The following is a 15,049-nucleotide window of genomic DNA, read 5'->3' on the forward strand; positions in this document are numbered from 1 at the left end:
GTCTAAGAACATTAAAGATAATGTTTTATCTGGATGTTGCTCATAATACTCTAATACATTAATGATTGTTCTAAGATTATTTTTAATTTGTCTACCTGGAAGGAAACCATTTTGGTCTGAGTGAATTTTGCTGTTTATCACATTTTTCAATCTATCTGCGTATATTGCTATAAAGATTTTATAATCTACATTCAATAAAGATATTGGTCTATAGTTTTTAATTTTTTCTTTTGGTGTATCTGGTTTATGAATTAAAGTTATCAAAGATTCCGACCATGATTTAGGAATTTTACCATCTACTCTACATTCATTAAAAATTTGGAGCATATTATTTCTTAATACTTCATTTTCTATTTTATACCACTCTGCCGGGATAGCGTCCGGTCCCGAGGCTTTGTTGTTTTTCTGCTTTTTAATAACTATAAGGAGTTCTTCCATCGTTATTGGACTCTCCATCTTTTCTTGTTGCTCTTCTGTTATTTGTGGTAACTCTGCACTCTCTAGGTATTTAAATACGGCTTCTTCTTCAATATTATCATCTTTATACAATTCTTTAAAAAAGTTTTGAACTATATTTGCTTTTCCCTCTGGGTCATATTTTATTATTCCATCTTTATCTTCTAATTTTCTAATTAATTTAGATTGTCTCTGCTTTCTCAGTTTGTATGCTAACCATCTACCTGATTTATTGGCATGCTCAAAATACTGTTGCTTAGCTTTCTTTATTTTTTCCAATAGTTGATTTTGTTCTTGTAATCTAATTTTGTGTTTAATTAAATTTATTTTTTCCCCCAAATCTTTATTTTTCACATTTTGTTGTGATAGAAACTCTAGTTGTTTTAATTCATTTATTAATTGTTCATATTTTCTTTTTCTTTCTTTATTATATTTTGCAGTATAGGATATTGTTAATCCTCTTATGTATGCTTTGGTTGCATCCCACAAGTTCTGAGGGGTGGTGTCTGTATTTTTATTAATTTCAAAAAATATTTTTAATTCCTTTTCCATCCATTCTTTATATTCTTTCTCTTTCAAAATATTTCTATTCATTTGCCAATTGCGATGTTTTTTAATATTTCTCATATAGACTATAACTGGATTATGATCTGCCCAAGTATTAACATCTATTTCTACGTCTTGTATGTACTCTGCTGTTGTTTTGGGAGCCCACACCATATCTATTCTAGTCCAAATTTTGTGGGGGTTTGAGTAAAAAGTATATTGCCTGCTATGAGGATGCCTTTCCCTCCATATATCATTCAATAGCAATTCTGCTTTCATTTTTTGGAAAGTTGAGGGCAGTAAATTCTTTTTTTTCTTTTTACAACTTTTCTTCACCCCCGAATGGTCTAATTGTCTATTTGTTATGGCATTAAAATCTCCAATAATTAACATATTTTCCAAATTTAATTCTAAAATTTTTTGATGTAATTTTTCATAAAATGCAATTTGGTCATCATTTGGGGCATATATAGAAACAATAGCAAGCGATTTGGGTTCAATATCTATCTGGACAATCAAAATTCTACCTTCATCATCACTATATAGTTGTTTGGAATTTATAGAACTCTCAACATACATTGCCACTCCTCTTTTCTTTTGGTCTGCTAACGCAGCATACATCTTTCCAATTTTATTATTTAACAATAAATTCCGATTACTTTTTTTTATATGCACTTCTTGGAGTATCACAATTTGAGCTTTTTGATTCTTAATTTTGGAAAACATTTGTTTTCTTTTTTTTGGTTCATTAAGTCCATTGACATTTACTGAAAAGATTTTTAAATCTCTCAATGTAGTCATTTGTTGTATTTCTTGGTTTCGCGTTGAGGTTGCTTTCTTCTGGCCCCTTGGTCCTGGTCCTCCACTTGTGCAAGTGCCCCCATGGCTTCGGCCTGCATTGCTTCCAGTTCTTTTGTTATCTGTTCCATTTCGCATATTCCACTGTTTTCATAAAAGTCTCTTGCTTGGTCTAGATTCTCCAATTTATATCTCGTTGATTTCCATGTCAATGATAGACCTTGTGGAATAAGCCAGCGAAAGGTTATGTTTTCTTTGATCAGAAGTTTGGTCAAGAAATGATAGTCTCTTCTAGTCTCTCGAACACGTCTTGGGATTTGTTTTAATATTTTTATTTCTTTGCCTTGGTGTTGTAGTTGTCCCGCTCTTGACCAATGCAATATATCATCTCGCATGCTTTTTCTTACAAATTTGATGTGAATCTCGCGTGGAAGATTAAAACGGCGAATATAGCTGTTAGAAATTCTGAAGACTTCATCGATTTCTCTTTTTATGTCATCTGGGTCCATCTGAAGGATTTTCCCAATAATGTCAGCCATAATGGCCTTTAAATCTTCATCTTTTTCTTCTATTACGTTTTGAAATCGAAGTCCATATGACGCACGTTGCATTTCCAGATGTGTAATTGATTCATCATACCCTCTGTAACGTGAAGCAGCTTTGTCCTCCAAGTGACCAATTCTTTTCTCCACCTTTTCCGCCTTTTCTTCCACTGCCTTCATTCGTACTTCATTATCTTGCAAGGCTTGCTTAATCTCCTTCATCTGGTCTTTCATTTCACCTGTGTCAACTTTCATTTCCGCCATCTCTGCTTTAATTTCATCTCTCTGTTGTGTTGCGTCTTGTTGAGATTTTAGCATAAAGTCATTTAATGTTGTTAATGTCTCTTGGATTGAAGCCAGAGATGGTTGTTTCTCCCTGTCCTTCTCCTTGGTGAACATAGTTGCAGATAAAGTCTGCTGTGCGGGAGATGGATGTGGTGAACTTTGCGGGGAAGAAATAACAGTTGTTTGCTTCTTGATTGTTTTAGTATGGGTGGAAGAACTTGACATTTTCAAATTTAAATTTAGTGGTATTTTATGTTAGCAAAATGTAAAGAGATTCTATAAATTCCAAACCCACAGTAACAGTTATACTAAATCAATAGCAATTAATTAATAGCAATAAAAGTTCTAATTCAAATAAAAGGCTAAATTTCAAATACACTTAAAATTTAAAATATATCTAATTAATGCTCAACTTATTTATTCTTATTACTCTAGTCAAAGTTTATATCAAGAAGATGTGAAGAAGAAGAGGGGGAAAAGGGGAAGAGATTAGTTTAGCACAGCTGCAAAGATAAAGAGGAAGAGTCAGCAAAGTGAGAAGGAGGGTAAAAGCATGTGAAGAAAGGGGACAATCAGAGTTAAAGACTATTATTCAATTAGGAGGAACAGGGGACCAAAGACCAAAAGAAAATTTAGCAATGCATAAACAGAACCAATTGTAATATAATGTAATATAGAATTAAAATTCAAAAATTGAAATTATCAAAGGGAAAATGCAAGAAAAAAAAAAACAATTGATTGAAGATCTAATTTGTTGTCAGAAACACCTTAATGAGTACTGCAAAGGTATTCCGTTTTTTGAAGAAGGGTATAGTCTTTAGAAAATTTATAAAACTTTTTCCAAGCAAATGCAGTTTAATCTCACGAAGTTAAAATGAAGTCGGTCCGTCTCTCACAGCCCAGGAAGAAATCTCTCCGCAGTAAATCCAACGAAAATGCTGTTAATCCACAAACCGCTATTAATCCAAACGAAATCCAATGGAAATAGTCCAACAGAATAATCCAAAAAAAACGTCGATTAGATAATCCAAATTTTAAAGTTCTCAAATGTAGGAAAAGAGTTTTTTTTCCCTTTATAAATGTTTATTCAGAATTTGTAGGTAAATAGTGAGCAGTCTGGTCCTTCCGCTAGAAAAATCCCAGCCCGGACTTCATTTTTCAACTTTCAGTAACCAAATGTTTCAAAAATGTTTCAAAAGAGGAAAAAAAAATTTTTTCCAACCAAATAATGTCATTTTGTGAATAATAAATCCTTTAATGTCTCATTCTAAAATCTTCTAGATCTCCTTGTTTGCAAAAATTCAACAATTCAAAACAAGTGAAAGTGGTTAGAATAAGTTCCGGCTGTTAATTCGCGCCTGGATACAATGTTGTTTTAACAACTTTCTCTTTCGCCTTTGTTTAAACTCCGATTCAATTTTCTTGTTTTTTAAACTTCTTGTTTAGCATGGAACATAGAAAAAACTTTTACCTTAATTGTAGCTTCTTTGGCAATATTCCTTTTTCGATTAGGGTTGTTCAGTTTCTCTGCTTTTTACTCTCTTGATGTTTCTTGCTTCCCACTGGTTAGGTGGGATCGCAATGGCCGTGTCCTCTTGGGAGAGGACCGGTGCTCCCTGCACCAGAGCTGCAGGATGAACCCTCTGTCCTGGAGCCTCGGCGATGGCTCCCCGGGCAGAGGGGAATCCCCTTTTCTAGGATCGAGCCATCCGGACTCGATCCGATCGCGCTGGGGCGACCTCTGGGAGGGTTGGAGGGGTCTCGAGGCAGAGCCCTGCCAAGAGACTCCGCTGCGATCCTCAGCGAAACCGGAAGATTATTGGATTTGTATGCCGCCCCTCTCCGGAGACTCGGGGCGGCTAACAACAGTATTAAAACAATGTACAATAATAATCCAATAAATACTAAAAATGATTTAAAAACCCATTAATATAAAAAAACCAAACATACATACAGACATACCACACATGAAATTATAAAGGCCCAGGGGGAAAGATCATCTCAATTCCCCCATGCCTGGTGGCAGAGGTGGGTTTTAAGGAGCTTACGAAAGGCAAGGAGGGTGGGGGCAATTCTAATCTCTGGGGGGGAGTTGGTTTCAGAGGGCCGGGGCCGCCACAGAGAAGGCTCTTCCCCTGGGTCCCGCCAGGCGGCATTGTTTAGTTGACGGGACCCAGAGAAGACCCACTCTGTGGGACCTAACTGGTCGCTGGGATTCGTGCAGCAGAAGGCGGTCCCTGAGATAATCTGGTCCGGTGCCATGAAGGGCTTTATAGGTCATAACCAACACTTTGAATTGTGACCGGAAACTGATCGGCAACCAATGCAGACTGCGGAGTGTTGGTGTGACATGGGCGTATTTAGGAAAGCCCATGACTGCTCTCGCAGCTGCATTCTGCACGATCTGAAGTTTCCGAACACTCTTCAAAGGTAGCCCCATGTAGAGAGCATTACAGTAGTCGAGTCTCGAGGTGATGAGGGCATGAGTGACTGTGAGCAGTGACTCCCGGTCCAAATAGGGCCGCAACTGGTGCACCAGGTGAACCTGGGCAAACGCCCCCCCTCGCCACAGCTGAAAGATGTTTCTCTAATGGGAGCTATGGATCGAGGAGGACGCCCAAGTTGCGGCTCCTCTCTGAGGGGGTCAGTAATTCCCCCCCCCCCAGGGTAATGGACGGACAGATGGAATTGTCCTTGGGAATCAAAACCCACAGCCACTCTGTCTTATCAGGGTTGAGTTTGAGTCTGTTGACACCCATCCAGACCCCAACAGCCTCCAGGCACATCACTTCCACTGCTTCGCTGACTGGACAATGGGTCGAGATGTAGAGCTGGGTATCATCTGCATATTGATGATACCTCACCCCATGCCCTTGGATGATCTCACCCAGTGGTTTCATGTAGATATTAAATAGTAGGGGGGAGAGGACCGACCCCTGAGGCACCCCACAAGGGAGTAACCTAGAGGTCGACCTCTGACCCCCGCTAACACCGACTGCGGCTGACCGGAGAGGTAGGAGGAGAACCACTGGTGACAAGCTTGTCTGAAATCTGAGACTACAGAGAATAAAATTTAGGAATAGCTAGGTGCTTCTTTTAATAACACAGCTCTCCTAAAATGATAGGTGCTGAGTGAGAAGAACCATAGTTTTGAACAAGCTGCACCCATCTGCTATTGAATCCTAGATCCATCCTAGTTACATTATATTGTTTGACACTGATACTGACCTATCTTGATAGAAGAGAATAGTTCTCCAATCAACCATTCAAAAAACAAAGTCCAAGAAGACATCTAAGAGTTCAAGTTCAAGCAGCTCAGAAGATGAAGCTCCAAAGAAAAAAACACCAAAGTCAGAAGGAGCCCAAAAAGTCATAAAACTGGCCGCTACATCAGGTAACAGCTAACTTCGAGCTTAAGTTTGTGAGTAAGTCAAGTGATGTATGAAAGGAGTAAAGGAGATACAGTGGTACCTCATCATACGAACGTAATTGGTTCCAGGAGGAGGTTCGTAAGGTGAAAAGTTCGTAAGATGAAACAATGTTTCCCATAGGAATCAATGTAAAAGCAAATAATGCCTGCAAATCCTTCAGGAAAATCCCAAACTTTAGAAGGGAGGCGAACAGAGGGCAGGGAGGAGCAGCTAAAGGGGGCGGGTGGAAGAAGCAAGGCTAGGCTAAAGGGTGAGTGGGAAGGAAGAAAGGCAAGGGGGCCGCCCTTCCCTTTTCTTTCTTCAAAAGACACCGTGTCAGTTCCTTTGCAAGCAGGTTGTTCTCTGCACAATTTTTCCTCCCCCAAGCTGCCCCTCCCTCCTCCCTTTTCTTTCTTCAAAAGACACCCTTTCAGTTCCTTTGCAAGCACGTTGTTCTCTGCAAAATCTTCCCCCCTCCAAGCCGCCCCTCCCTCCTCCCTTTTCTTTCTTAAAAAGACACCCTTTCAGTTCCTTTGCAAGCACCTTGTTCTCTGCACAATTTTTCCTCCCCTAAGCTGCCCCTCCCTCCTCCCTTTTCTTTCTTAAAAAGACACCCTTTCAGTGCCTTTGCAAGCACGTTGTTCTCCCCCAAGCTGCCCCTCCCTCCTCCCTTTTCTTTCTTAAAAAGACACCCTTTCAGTGCCTTTGCAAGCATTTTGTTCTCTGCAAAATGTTTCCTACTCCAAGCAGCCCCTCCCTTTTCTTCAAAAAAGGGAAAAAAGAAACCCCTTCATCCCAGCAGCAGCTGCTTGGGTTCGTAAGGTGAAAATAGTTCGGAAGAAGAGGCAAAAAAATCTTAAACACCGGGTTCGTATCTTGAAAAGTTCGTTAGAAGAGGCGTTCATAAGATGAGGTACCACTGTATTTTGATAGAGATTTCTCTGTTCCCATTTTATAGATTTTTATAACAGAAAATTTAGTCGTGTTCTGGTATTCAAACGTGTTGAAGAAATCTTTCCCCCCTCTTTTTTTAAATTTTGATTGTAATACAAACAGACAAACAAACAAAACAAGACATATAAACATACCTATATATATACAAATTCATTTGAATTTACTTAATGATTAATACTTTACAATTCTGTTTTTGATAATTCATTTGTATCCCTTAAATATTAGTTCAATTTCTTCTTTCCCCCCCTATCCAATTATATAGTTTTCCCCAAACTCTATAGTAGTCCTTATTTTATTTATTCTGTAATTCAGATGTTAATTTACTGAATTTAGCACAGTCTAACATTTTCCTAATCACCGTCTCTTCATTTGGTGTCTTTTCTTGTTTCCAAGTTTGTGCAAACACCAATCTTGCTGACGTTAGTATGTGAGTTATTAAATAGTCATCTTCTTTGCTATGTTGTCCTCTGATTATTCCCAACAGATACATTTCTGGTTTCGTTTCTGATTGATAATTTAATATTTCTTCCAACCAATCTTTAATCCTGGTCCAAAATTGAAGAAATCTTAAGGGTGAACGAAAAATAGGATAATGATTCAAACTTGCTGCACATCTAGAGAATCAGCAATTCCCTCAGGTTGAAATGGAATGATTAAAAGATAAATTTGGAAAGGATCATTTAGTTTTGTTTCATTTGTAAGTTCAGTTCCTGCTCAATGTATGAATCCATATACAAGAGCAAAGTTCTTACTGTTGCTTATTCCTGGTGCTTAATAAGTTGCATTAGTGTTTTACTGTACTATTTAGAAAATTGGCAATTTTCCCTTGAACTTTGGGTGGTTTCATATGTTGCCAAGTAAGGTTGGATGCTGTTTTTGGAAATATTTTTGTAAAGCTTTATTGCAAAGATATACAGTGATACCTTGTCTTACAAACTTAATTGGTTCCGGGACGAGGTTCTTAAGGTGAAAATTTTCTAAGACAAAACAATGTTTCCCATAGGAATCAACGGAAAAGTGATTAATGCGTGCAAGCCCAAAATTCACCCCTTTTGCCAGCCGAGGCTCCCGTTTTTGCACTGCTGGGATTCCCCTGAGGCTCCCCTCCATGGGAAACCCCACCTCTGGACCTCTGTGTTTTTGCGATGCTGCAGGGGAATCCCATCAGGGGAATCCCATCATCGCAAAAACGAGCGCTACGCTGGCAACGGAAGTCCGGAGGTGGGGTTTCCCAGCGAAGGGAGCATCAGTGAAATCACAGCATCGCAAAAACACCGAAGTCCTCGAAACCCCACCTCCGGACCTCTGTGTTTTTGCAATGCTGCGATTTCACTGAGGCTCCCCTCACTGGGAAACCCCAGTGGACTTCCATTACCAGCGAAGCACCCGTTTTTGCACTGCTGGGATTCCCCTGCAGCATCACAAAACCACGGAAGTCTGGAGGTGGTGTTTCCCATGGAGGGGAGCCTCAGGAGAATCCCAGCAGCGCAAAAATGGGTGCTTCGCTGGCAATAGAAGTCCAGAGGCGGGGCATCCCAGCAGCGGCGGTGGGTTTGTAAGGTGAAAATAGTTTGTAAGAAGAGGCAAAAAAAATCTTAAACCCCGGGTTTGTATCTCGAAAAGTTTGTATGACGAGGTGTTTGTAAGACGAGGTATCACTGTACTTGTAAAAGAGAGGGAAGACTGTTAAAACTATATATGGTATTTAAAGCTGCATATCTGGTTATCTGATGTTTCAATTTCATGGAAATATTTTAATCACAATTGGCAGCAAAACCTACTAAGGTGATGTCCAAAACTACCAATGGCAAGGCAGAAAGTAGTAGCAGCAGTGATGAGACAAGTAGTAGTGAGGATTCCAGCTCCGAAGAGAATCAGCCTATCAAAGTAAGTTATGAATCTTTGGTATAATAGCTAAATAGTCATTATTTATTTTTGATGAAGATAGAAAACGAAATATCCTTCTCTTCAGAAAACATGTAAAGTATGTATACTGCCAAGAGTTATTTGAAATTGCAGTGTCAATAAATTTGTTAATATATGTTCTGCCGGCGTGTCTCAACTGCCCGTAATTACAGGGTAATTAGTCCAGGAAGACACACACCACACGATAAAAGGAAAACCCAAAAGTTTTTATAAACAGAAAAACAGAAACAGCTCCCTTTTTAAATGTCAAAGGGATTTTCTGGTACACACAAGGCACAGGTTAAATGCAATCCAATTGCTCACCCAATAACTGGGAAATTGAGTCCAATTCTAAAGTCCAGAGAGTCCACACACACAATCCTGAACAGTAAAAACCACGATCTTGACGAAACAATTAATAAGATAAACTGCCATGAGGCTAAAACACCAGGCTGCACTTTTATCTGTAGCACTAATTACAGCAACCCCACCCAACCACAGATGGCCTCATTTTCTCTTGTAATAATCCTTCAGTTGTTGTCTCCTATGTATCACTCTACGCGTGCGTGGATGTGTCATTAATTCTTGTTCAGAGTCCAGGTATGATACAGATGACTGATCTCCTCCTGGGCTGTCTGCCAAACTCCCCTCTTCCCTGTCACTCACGCTTCCTTGGTCAGAGGAGACGTCATCAGCAGATTCTACTGGGAGTAAAACAGGCCTGCACATCCACCTCCACATTCCTTGGGGCAGGAGCTGGGCCAGAGCTAACCACAACAATATATAAATAAAACGTCCCTAATTTTTACACATACAGAAAACACAGTAGTGAGGGGGCAACTATGTACATTTGTACTGTATATATGTATGTTCGTACTATATACATGTGTGTTCCTGCATGCATGCATAAAATGGATATTTTGAAGACTCTTCTGAAACTGGCTTACAAAATAACCTCTTAATGGACAATAAGCCCTTCTAGAAAGCAGGCCAATAGTAGTCATGGTAAAAGTATTGAGTAGCACCATTGTAGGTACGTTTTCTAGATGAGTCATTCCCATGCATATCAACTATGGCAAGCATCGTTTGTTAATAACTTTTGATTATCATTGTCTGCCATTGCCATGAGAATCTGGAAAGGAGAATAGGATGTGTTGCTCTAAAAATATGTTTGAATAGAAGTTTAACCTGAGAGATGCAGGTGTGGAAATAGACGGTCAACTTGATGCCCACAATTTTTGTGAAGTGTGAAAAACAATCGTGCCTTTGTAACTTTGAACAGTCACTAAATGAACACTTGTAAATTGAAGACTACCTGTATTAGTTGTTTGTATTCATTATTCACTTTGCTGGAAAAATATAATCCCAAAATAGTTTATTATAAACTTCCTTCACTACCTTGGTTCCAATTAATTTTAAAAATCTAGTCCTACTAAATGGGCTTTTAATAGTCTAAATCTGATTTGCTTTACAGTTGGTTTTCATAAAATTTTCATCATCCTAGTCAAACATTTTTCGAAGAGACTATTAACAATAGAAACATAGAAACATAGAAGACTGGTGGCAGAAACAGACCTCATGATCCATCTAGTCTGCCCTTATACTATTTCCTGTACTGTATTTTTATCTTGGGATGGATATATGTTTATCCCAGGCGTGTTTAAATTCAGTTACTGTGGATTTACCAACCACGTCTGCTGGAAGTTTGTTCCAAGGATCTACTACTCTTTCAGTAAAATAATATTTTCTCATGTTGCTTTTGATCCCAACTAACCTCAGATTGTGTCCCCTTGTTCTTGTGTTCACTTTCCTATTAAAAACACTTCCCTCCTGAACCTTATTTAACCCTTTAACATATTTAAATGTTTCGATCATGTCCCCCCTTACTATACAGATTGAGTTCATGAAGTCTTTCCTGATACGTTTATTTCCTGGTATAAATTTTTTATTTTTCTCCACCGTGAAATAAAACAATATATGGTTATAAACACAACAACAATGTTTAAAATCAATCATATACAAACTTTTCTCATTACCCTCCACTCTGGGTAACTGCTGGTCCCTAATTTTATTTATTTTATTTATTTATTCAATTTTTATGCCGCCCTTCTCCTTAGACTCAGGGCGGCTTACAACATGTTAGCAATAGCACTTTTTCACAGAGCCAGCCTATTGCCCCCACAATCCGGGTCCTCATTTTACCCACCTCGGAAGGATGGAAGGCTGAGTCAACCTTGAGCCGGTGATGAGATTTGAACCGCTGACCTTCAGATCTACAGTCAGCTCCAGTGGCCTGCAGTACAGCACTCTACCTGCTGCGCCACCCCGGCTCTATAAGTATTTATCCTGTACAGTGTTCCCTCAATTTCCGCGGGGGATGCGTTCCGAGAACGCCCGCGAAAGTCGAATTTCCGCGAAGTAGAGATGCGGAAGTAAATACACCATTTTTGGCTATGGACAGTATCACAAGCCATCCCTTAACACTTTAAACCCCTAAATTACCATTTCCCATTCCCTTAACAACCATTTACTCACCATTATTACTTAGTGATCCTGATATTTATAAACATAATTATTTATTAGCAATAATTTTTTTTTTGTTATTTATTTGCAAAAATTATTAGTTTGGCGATGAAGTATGATGTCATCGGATGGGAAAAAACGTGGTATAGGAAAAAAACCACGAAGTATTTTTTAATTAATATTTTTTGAAAAACCGTGGTATAGGCTATTCGCGAAGTTCGAACCCATGAAAATCGAAGGAACACTGTACAATGATATCTTAACATCTTTCCATGGCTTTGACTTGCCATTTGTATATAAGCAGTATCTGACTGACTGACGATCATCTTAAAAATGATGTTGGTTAGATTGATGTTGAGACAATTTTAGTTTTTGTTTTGTTTATAAGGGCAAGTTGAAGAAACTTCCACCCTGTAATAAGAACACTGCTCAGCCACTTCCAGTTAAAACCAAGCCTGTAAAGAAGAGCAGCGGTGACAGTTCGGAACATGAAAAACTAGCCACAAAGGCCAAGCGTGGTGAGTTATTAAAAGATGTTGACTTCTTAACTAAGATAAAGATCTAGATCTTAATTTAGATGTAGATCTAGATATGATAAGAAGATCTAGATGCATAAAAAGCTGGGGGTTGGATAAAAGGTAAAATGTTTATTGATCTTATTGAGTTGCAAAAGTAAGTTGCGTGTGCGTATGTGCAGATAGATATACTGTAGATGGTGTATATATATATGGCTACTACTAGATGAAGAAGATAAACAAATGTTAAACGAGGAAATATCCCTAATAGAATTTTTAAAATGCAAGAAAAAGCCCCCCAGAAAAACAATAAAGCCCCAGGGCCAGACAGTTTCTTAAGAATATAATATAAATTGTGGAAAATTAAGAAAATTAATAGTTTTTAAAAAATATATATACAGTATATAGATATGGATAGACACTATATATATCTGTGGCGGCTCTGACCCTCTGGAATCAGCTCCCTCCAGAGATCAGAACTGCCCCCACCCTCCTTGCCTTTCGTAAACTCCTTAAAACCCACCTATGTAGTCAAGCGTGGGGGAACTGAGACATCTCCCCCTGCCTATGTAGTTTTTGTGCATGATATGACTGTATGTATGTTTTTATATATTGGGGTTCCTTGTTTTTTAGACTTTTTAAATGTACTATTGTTATTTTAGATTCTAACTATTAGATTTGTCATTATATATTGTTTTTATCACTGTTGTGAGCCGCCCCGAGTCTACGGAGAGGGGCGGCATACAAATATTATTATTCTTATTATTCTTATTATTATTATTAATAATAATAATAAATTTATTTACTATTTATTTATTTATTTATTTATTTATTTATTTATTAGATTTGTATGCCGCCCCTTTCCGTAGACTCGGGGCGGCTCACAACATAATAAAACAATTCATAACAAATCTAATAATTTACAATTTAAAATTTAAAGTAGTTAAGAAAACCCCATTTTTAAGCAGACATACCTACAAACATACCATACATAAATTATATAGGCCCGGGGGAGATATCTCAATTCCCCCATGCCTGACGACAAAGATGGGTTTTGAGGAGTTTAGGAAAGGCAAGGAGGGTAGGGGCAGTTCTAATCTCTGGGGGGAGCTGGTTCCAGAGAGTCGGGGCCGCCACAGAGAAGGCTCTTCCCCTGGGGCCCGCCAACCGACATTGTTTAGTTGACGGGACCCGGAGAAGGCCCACTCTGTGGGACCTAATCGGTCGCTGGGATTCGTGCAGCAGAAGGCGGTCTCGGAGATATTCTGGTCCGATGCCAGATCATGTACATATGTCTATAAGACCTAACTTTTGGTTTATCTTATTTATGTCTTTCTGTGTGCTGTCCTTCTCTTCTTCCCTCCCTGCTGTCTGTCACTGCAGGAGAGTATTCTGCTGTGCCGCCCCCTTTAAACATAGAATCAAGGAAAGGCAAAGCTCACCTCACTAAAAAGACTTTTAAGAAGAAGGGAGAAAATGATGAGAAGAAAGAGCAAGCATTCACAAAGAAACCATCAAGTATGTTTCCTAAATAATTTGTATATAAAGCTGATGAGATGTGCATATTTTAAAAGATTAGGGAAATTCCAGAAGAGTGACATGAGGGCCAAGATGTCCCACCTGATGATTATGAACAATGGGGATTGGGCTTTGTCCCAAGGGGGTGGTGGAAAAGGGGGTTTGATATAAGTTTGTATCGTGCCATTTCCTCAGACTTTTCTTTTCTTTCGATGCTTCTAGTTCTGATTTTGATAAATTCACTTTTGAACTTTTACAAAAAGGACTCTGAGTTTTATTTGTCTGAATTCTGACTGGCAGCTTGACACTTTTCTACTTAAGAACCTGGTCACAGAATGAATTAAGTTCTTAAGTAGAGGTACCACCGTATTTGCAGTTATTTCTGCTGAAGACAACTGTAGTTTTAGGTTGCAGTATTTATTTATTTATTTATTTATTTATTTATTTATTTATTTATTAATCAATCAGATTTGTATGCCGCCCCTCTTCGCAGACTTGGGGCGGCTCACAGCAATAATAATACAATGTAAACAAATCTAATATTTAAGTTAATTTAAAACCCCAATTTAGAAACCAATCATACATACTAGCATACCATGCATAAATTTTATAAGCCTAGGGGGAGGGAAAGTATCAATTCCCCCATGCCTGACGACAGGTGGGTTTTAAGGAGCTTACGAAAGGCTAGGAGGGTGGGGGCAACTCTGATATCTGGGGGGAGTTGGTTCCAGAGGGTCGGGGCCGCCACAGAGAAGGCTCTTCCCCTTGGTCCTGCCAAACGACATTGTTTAGTTGAAGGGACCCGGAGAAGGCCAACTCTGTGGGACCTAACTGGTCGCTGGGATTCGTGCGGCAGAAGGCGGTCCCGGAGATATTCTGGTCCAGTGCCATGAAGGGCTTTATAGGTCATAACCAATACTTTGAATTGTGACCGGAAACTGATCGGCAACCAATGCAGACTGCGGAGTGTTGGTGTGACATGGGTGTATTTAGGGAAGCCCATGATTGCTCTCACAGCTGCATTCTGCACAATCTGAAGTTTCCGAACATTTTGCTTTTCTTTCGATGCTTCTAGTTCTCATTTTGATAAATTCACTTTTGAACTTTTACAAAAAGGACTCTGAGTTTTATTTGTCTGAATTCTGACTGGCAGCTTGACACTTTTCTACTTAAGAACCTGGTCATGGAACGAATTAAGTTCTTAAGTAGAGGTACCACTGTATTTGCAGTTATTTCTGCTGAAGACAACTGTAGTTTTAGGTTGCAGTAGTATCTGTAGATGTCACTACATGATCCCAGCCTGACAGCATATCTAGGAACTCTTTATTATCTTTTGAATTGCCACAGGGAATATAATGAAACCTTTATATTTTTTTCCTCTAGCTGAAGGGTCTGTGATTAAAAAAACATTTGCCCCCAAATCTCCTCAAGTTTCTGCCCAAAAAGGAAATACTTCTTCAGACACTGATTCAGGTTAGTAGCCTATCATGTAATATGTGATCTGTCTATTAGGGAGTTGTATAGTGTTGAAAGTTATAAGCAATCAAGTATAAAATGCTGTCAATACTATATATAATCCAATATTTTTGAGGTAAAA

The 15,049-nt window shown here is 38.8% G+C and overlaps 1 protein-coding gene across 4 annotated transcripts in view; it reads left to right on the plus strand.

Annotated features, from left to right (window-relative positions):
- NOLC1 (nucleolar and coiled-body phosphoprotein 1) overlaps positions 1 to 15,049 on the plus strand; it is a 52,567-nt gene that overhangs the window by 17,497 nt on the left and 20,021 nt on the right. For all 4 annotated transcript variants that reach the window (XM_070752111.1, XM_070752113.1, XM_070752114.1 and 1 more), the window contains exons 5-9: positions 5,868 to 6,021; positions 8,763 to 8,878; positions 11,808 to 11,937; positions 13,318 to 13,452; positions 14,836 to 14,925. In XM_070752111.1, the coding sequence (XP_070608212.1) occupies positions 5,868 to 6,021; positions 8,763 to 8,878; positions 11,808 to 11,937; positions 13,318 to 13,452; positions 14,836 to 14,925 (625 nt within the window). The remainder of the gene's footprint in view (positions 1 to 5,867; positions 6,022 to 8,762; positions 8,879 to 11,807; positions 11,938 to 13,317; positions 13,453 to 14,835; positions 14,926 to 15,049) is intronic.

The sequence above is a fragment of the Erythrolamprus reginae genome, chromosome 5 (genome assembly GCF_031021105.1).
Source record: "Erythrolamprus reginae isolate rEryReg1 chromosome 5, rEryReg1.hap1, whole genome shotgun sequence".
In the NCBI taxonomy this organism is placed as follows: Eukaryota; Metazoa; Chordata; class Lepidosauria; order Squamata; family Dipsadidae; genus Erythrolamprus; species Erythrolamprus reginae.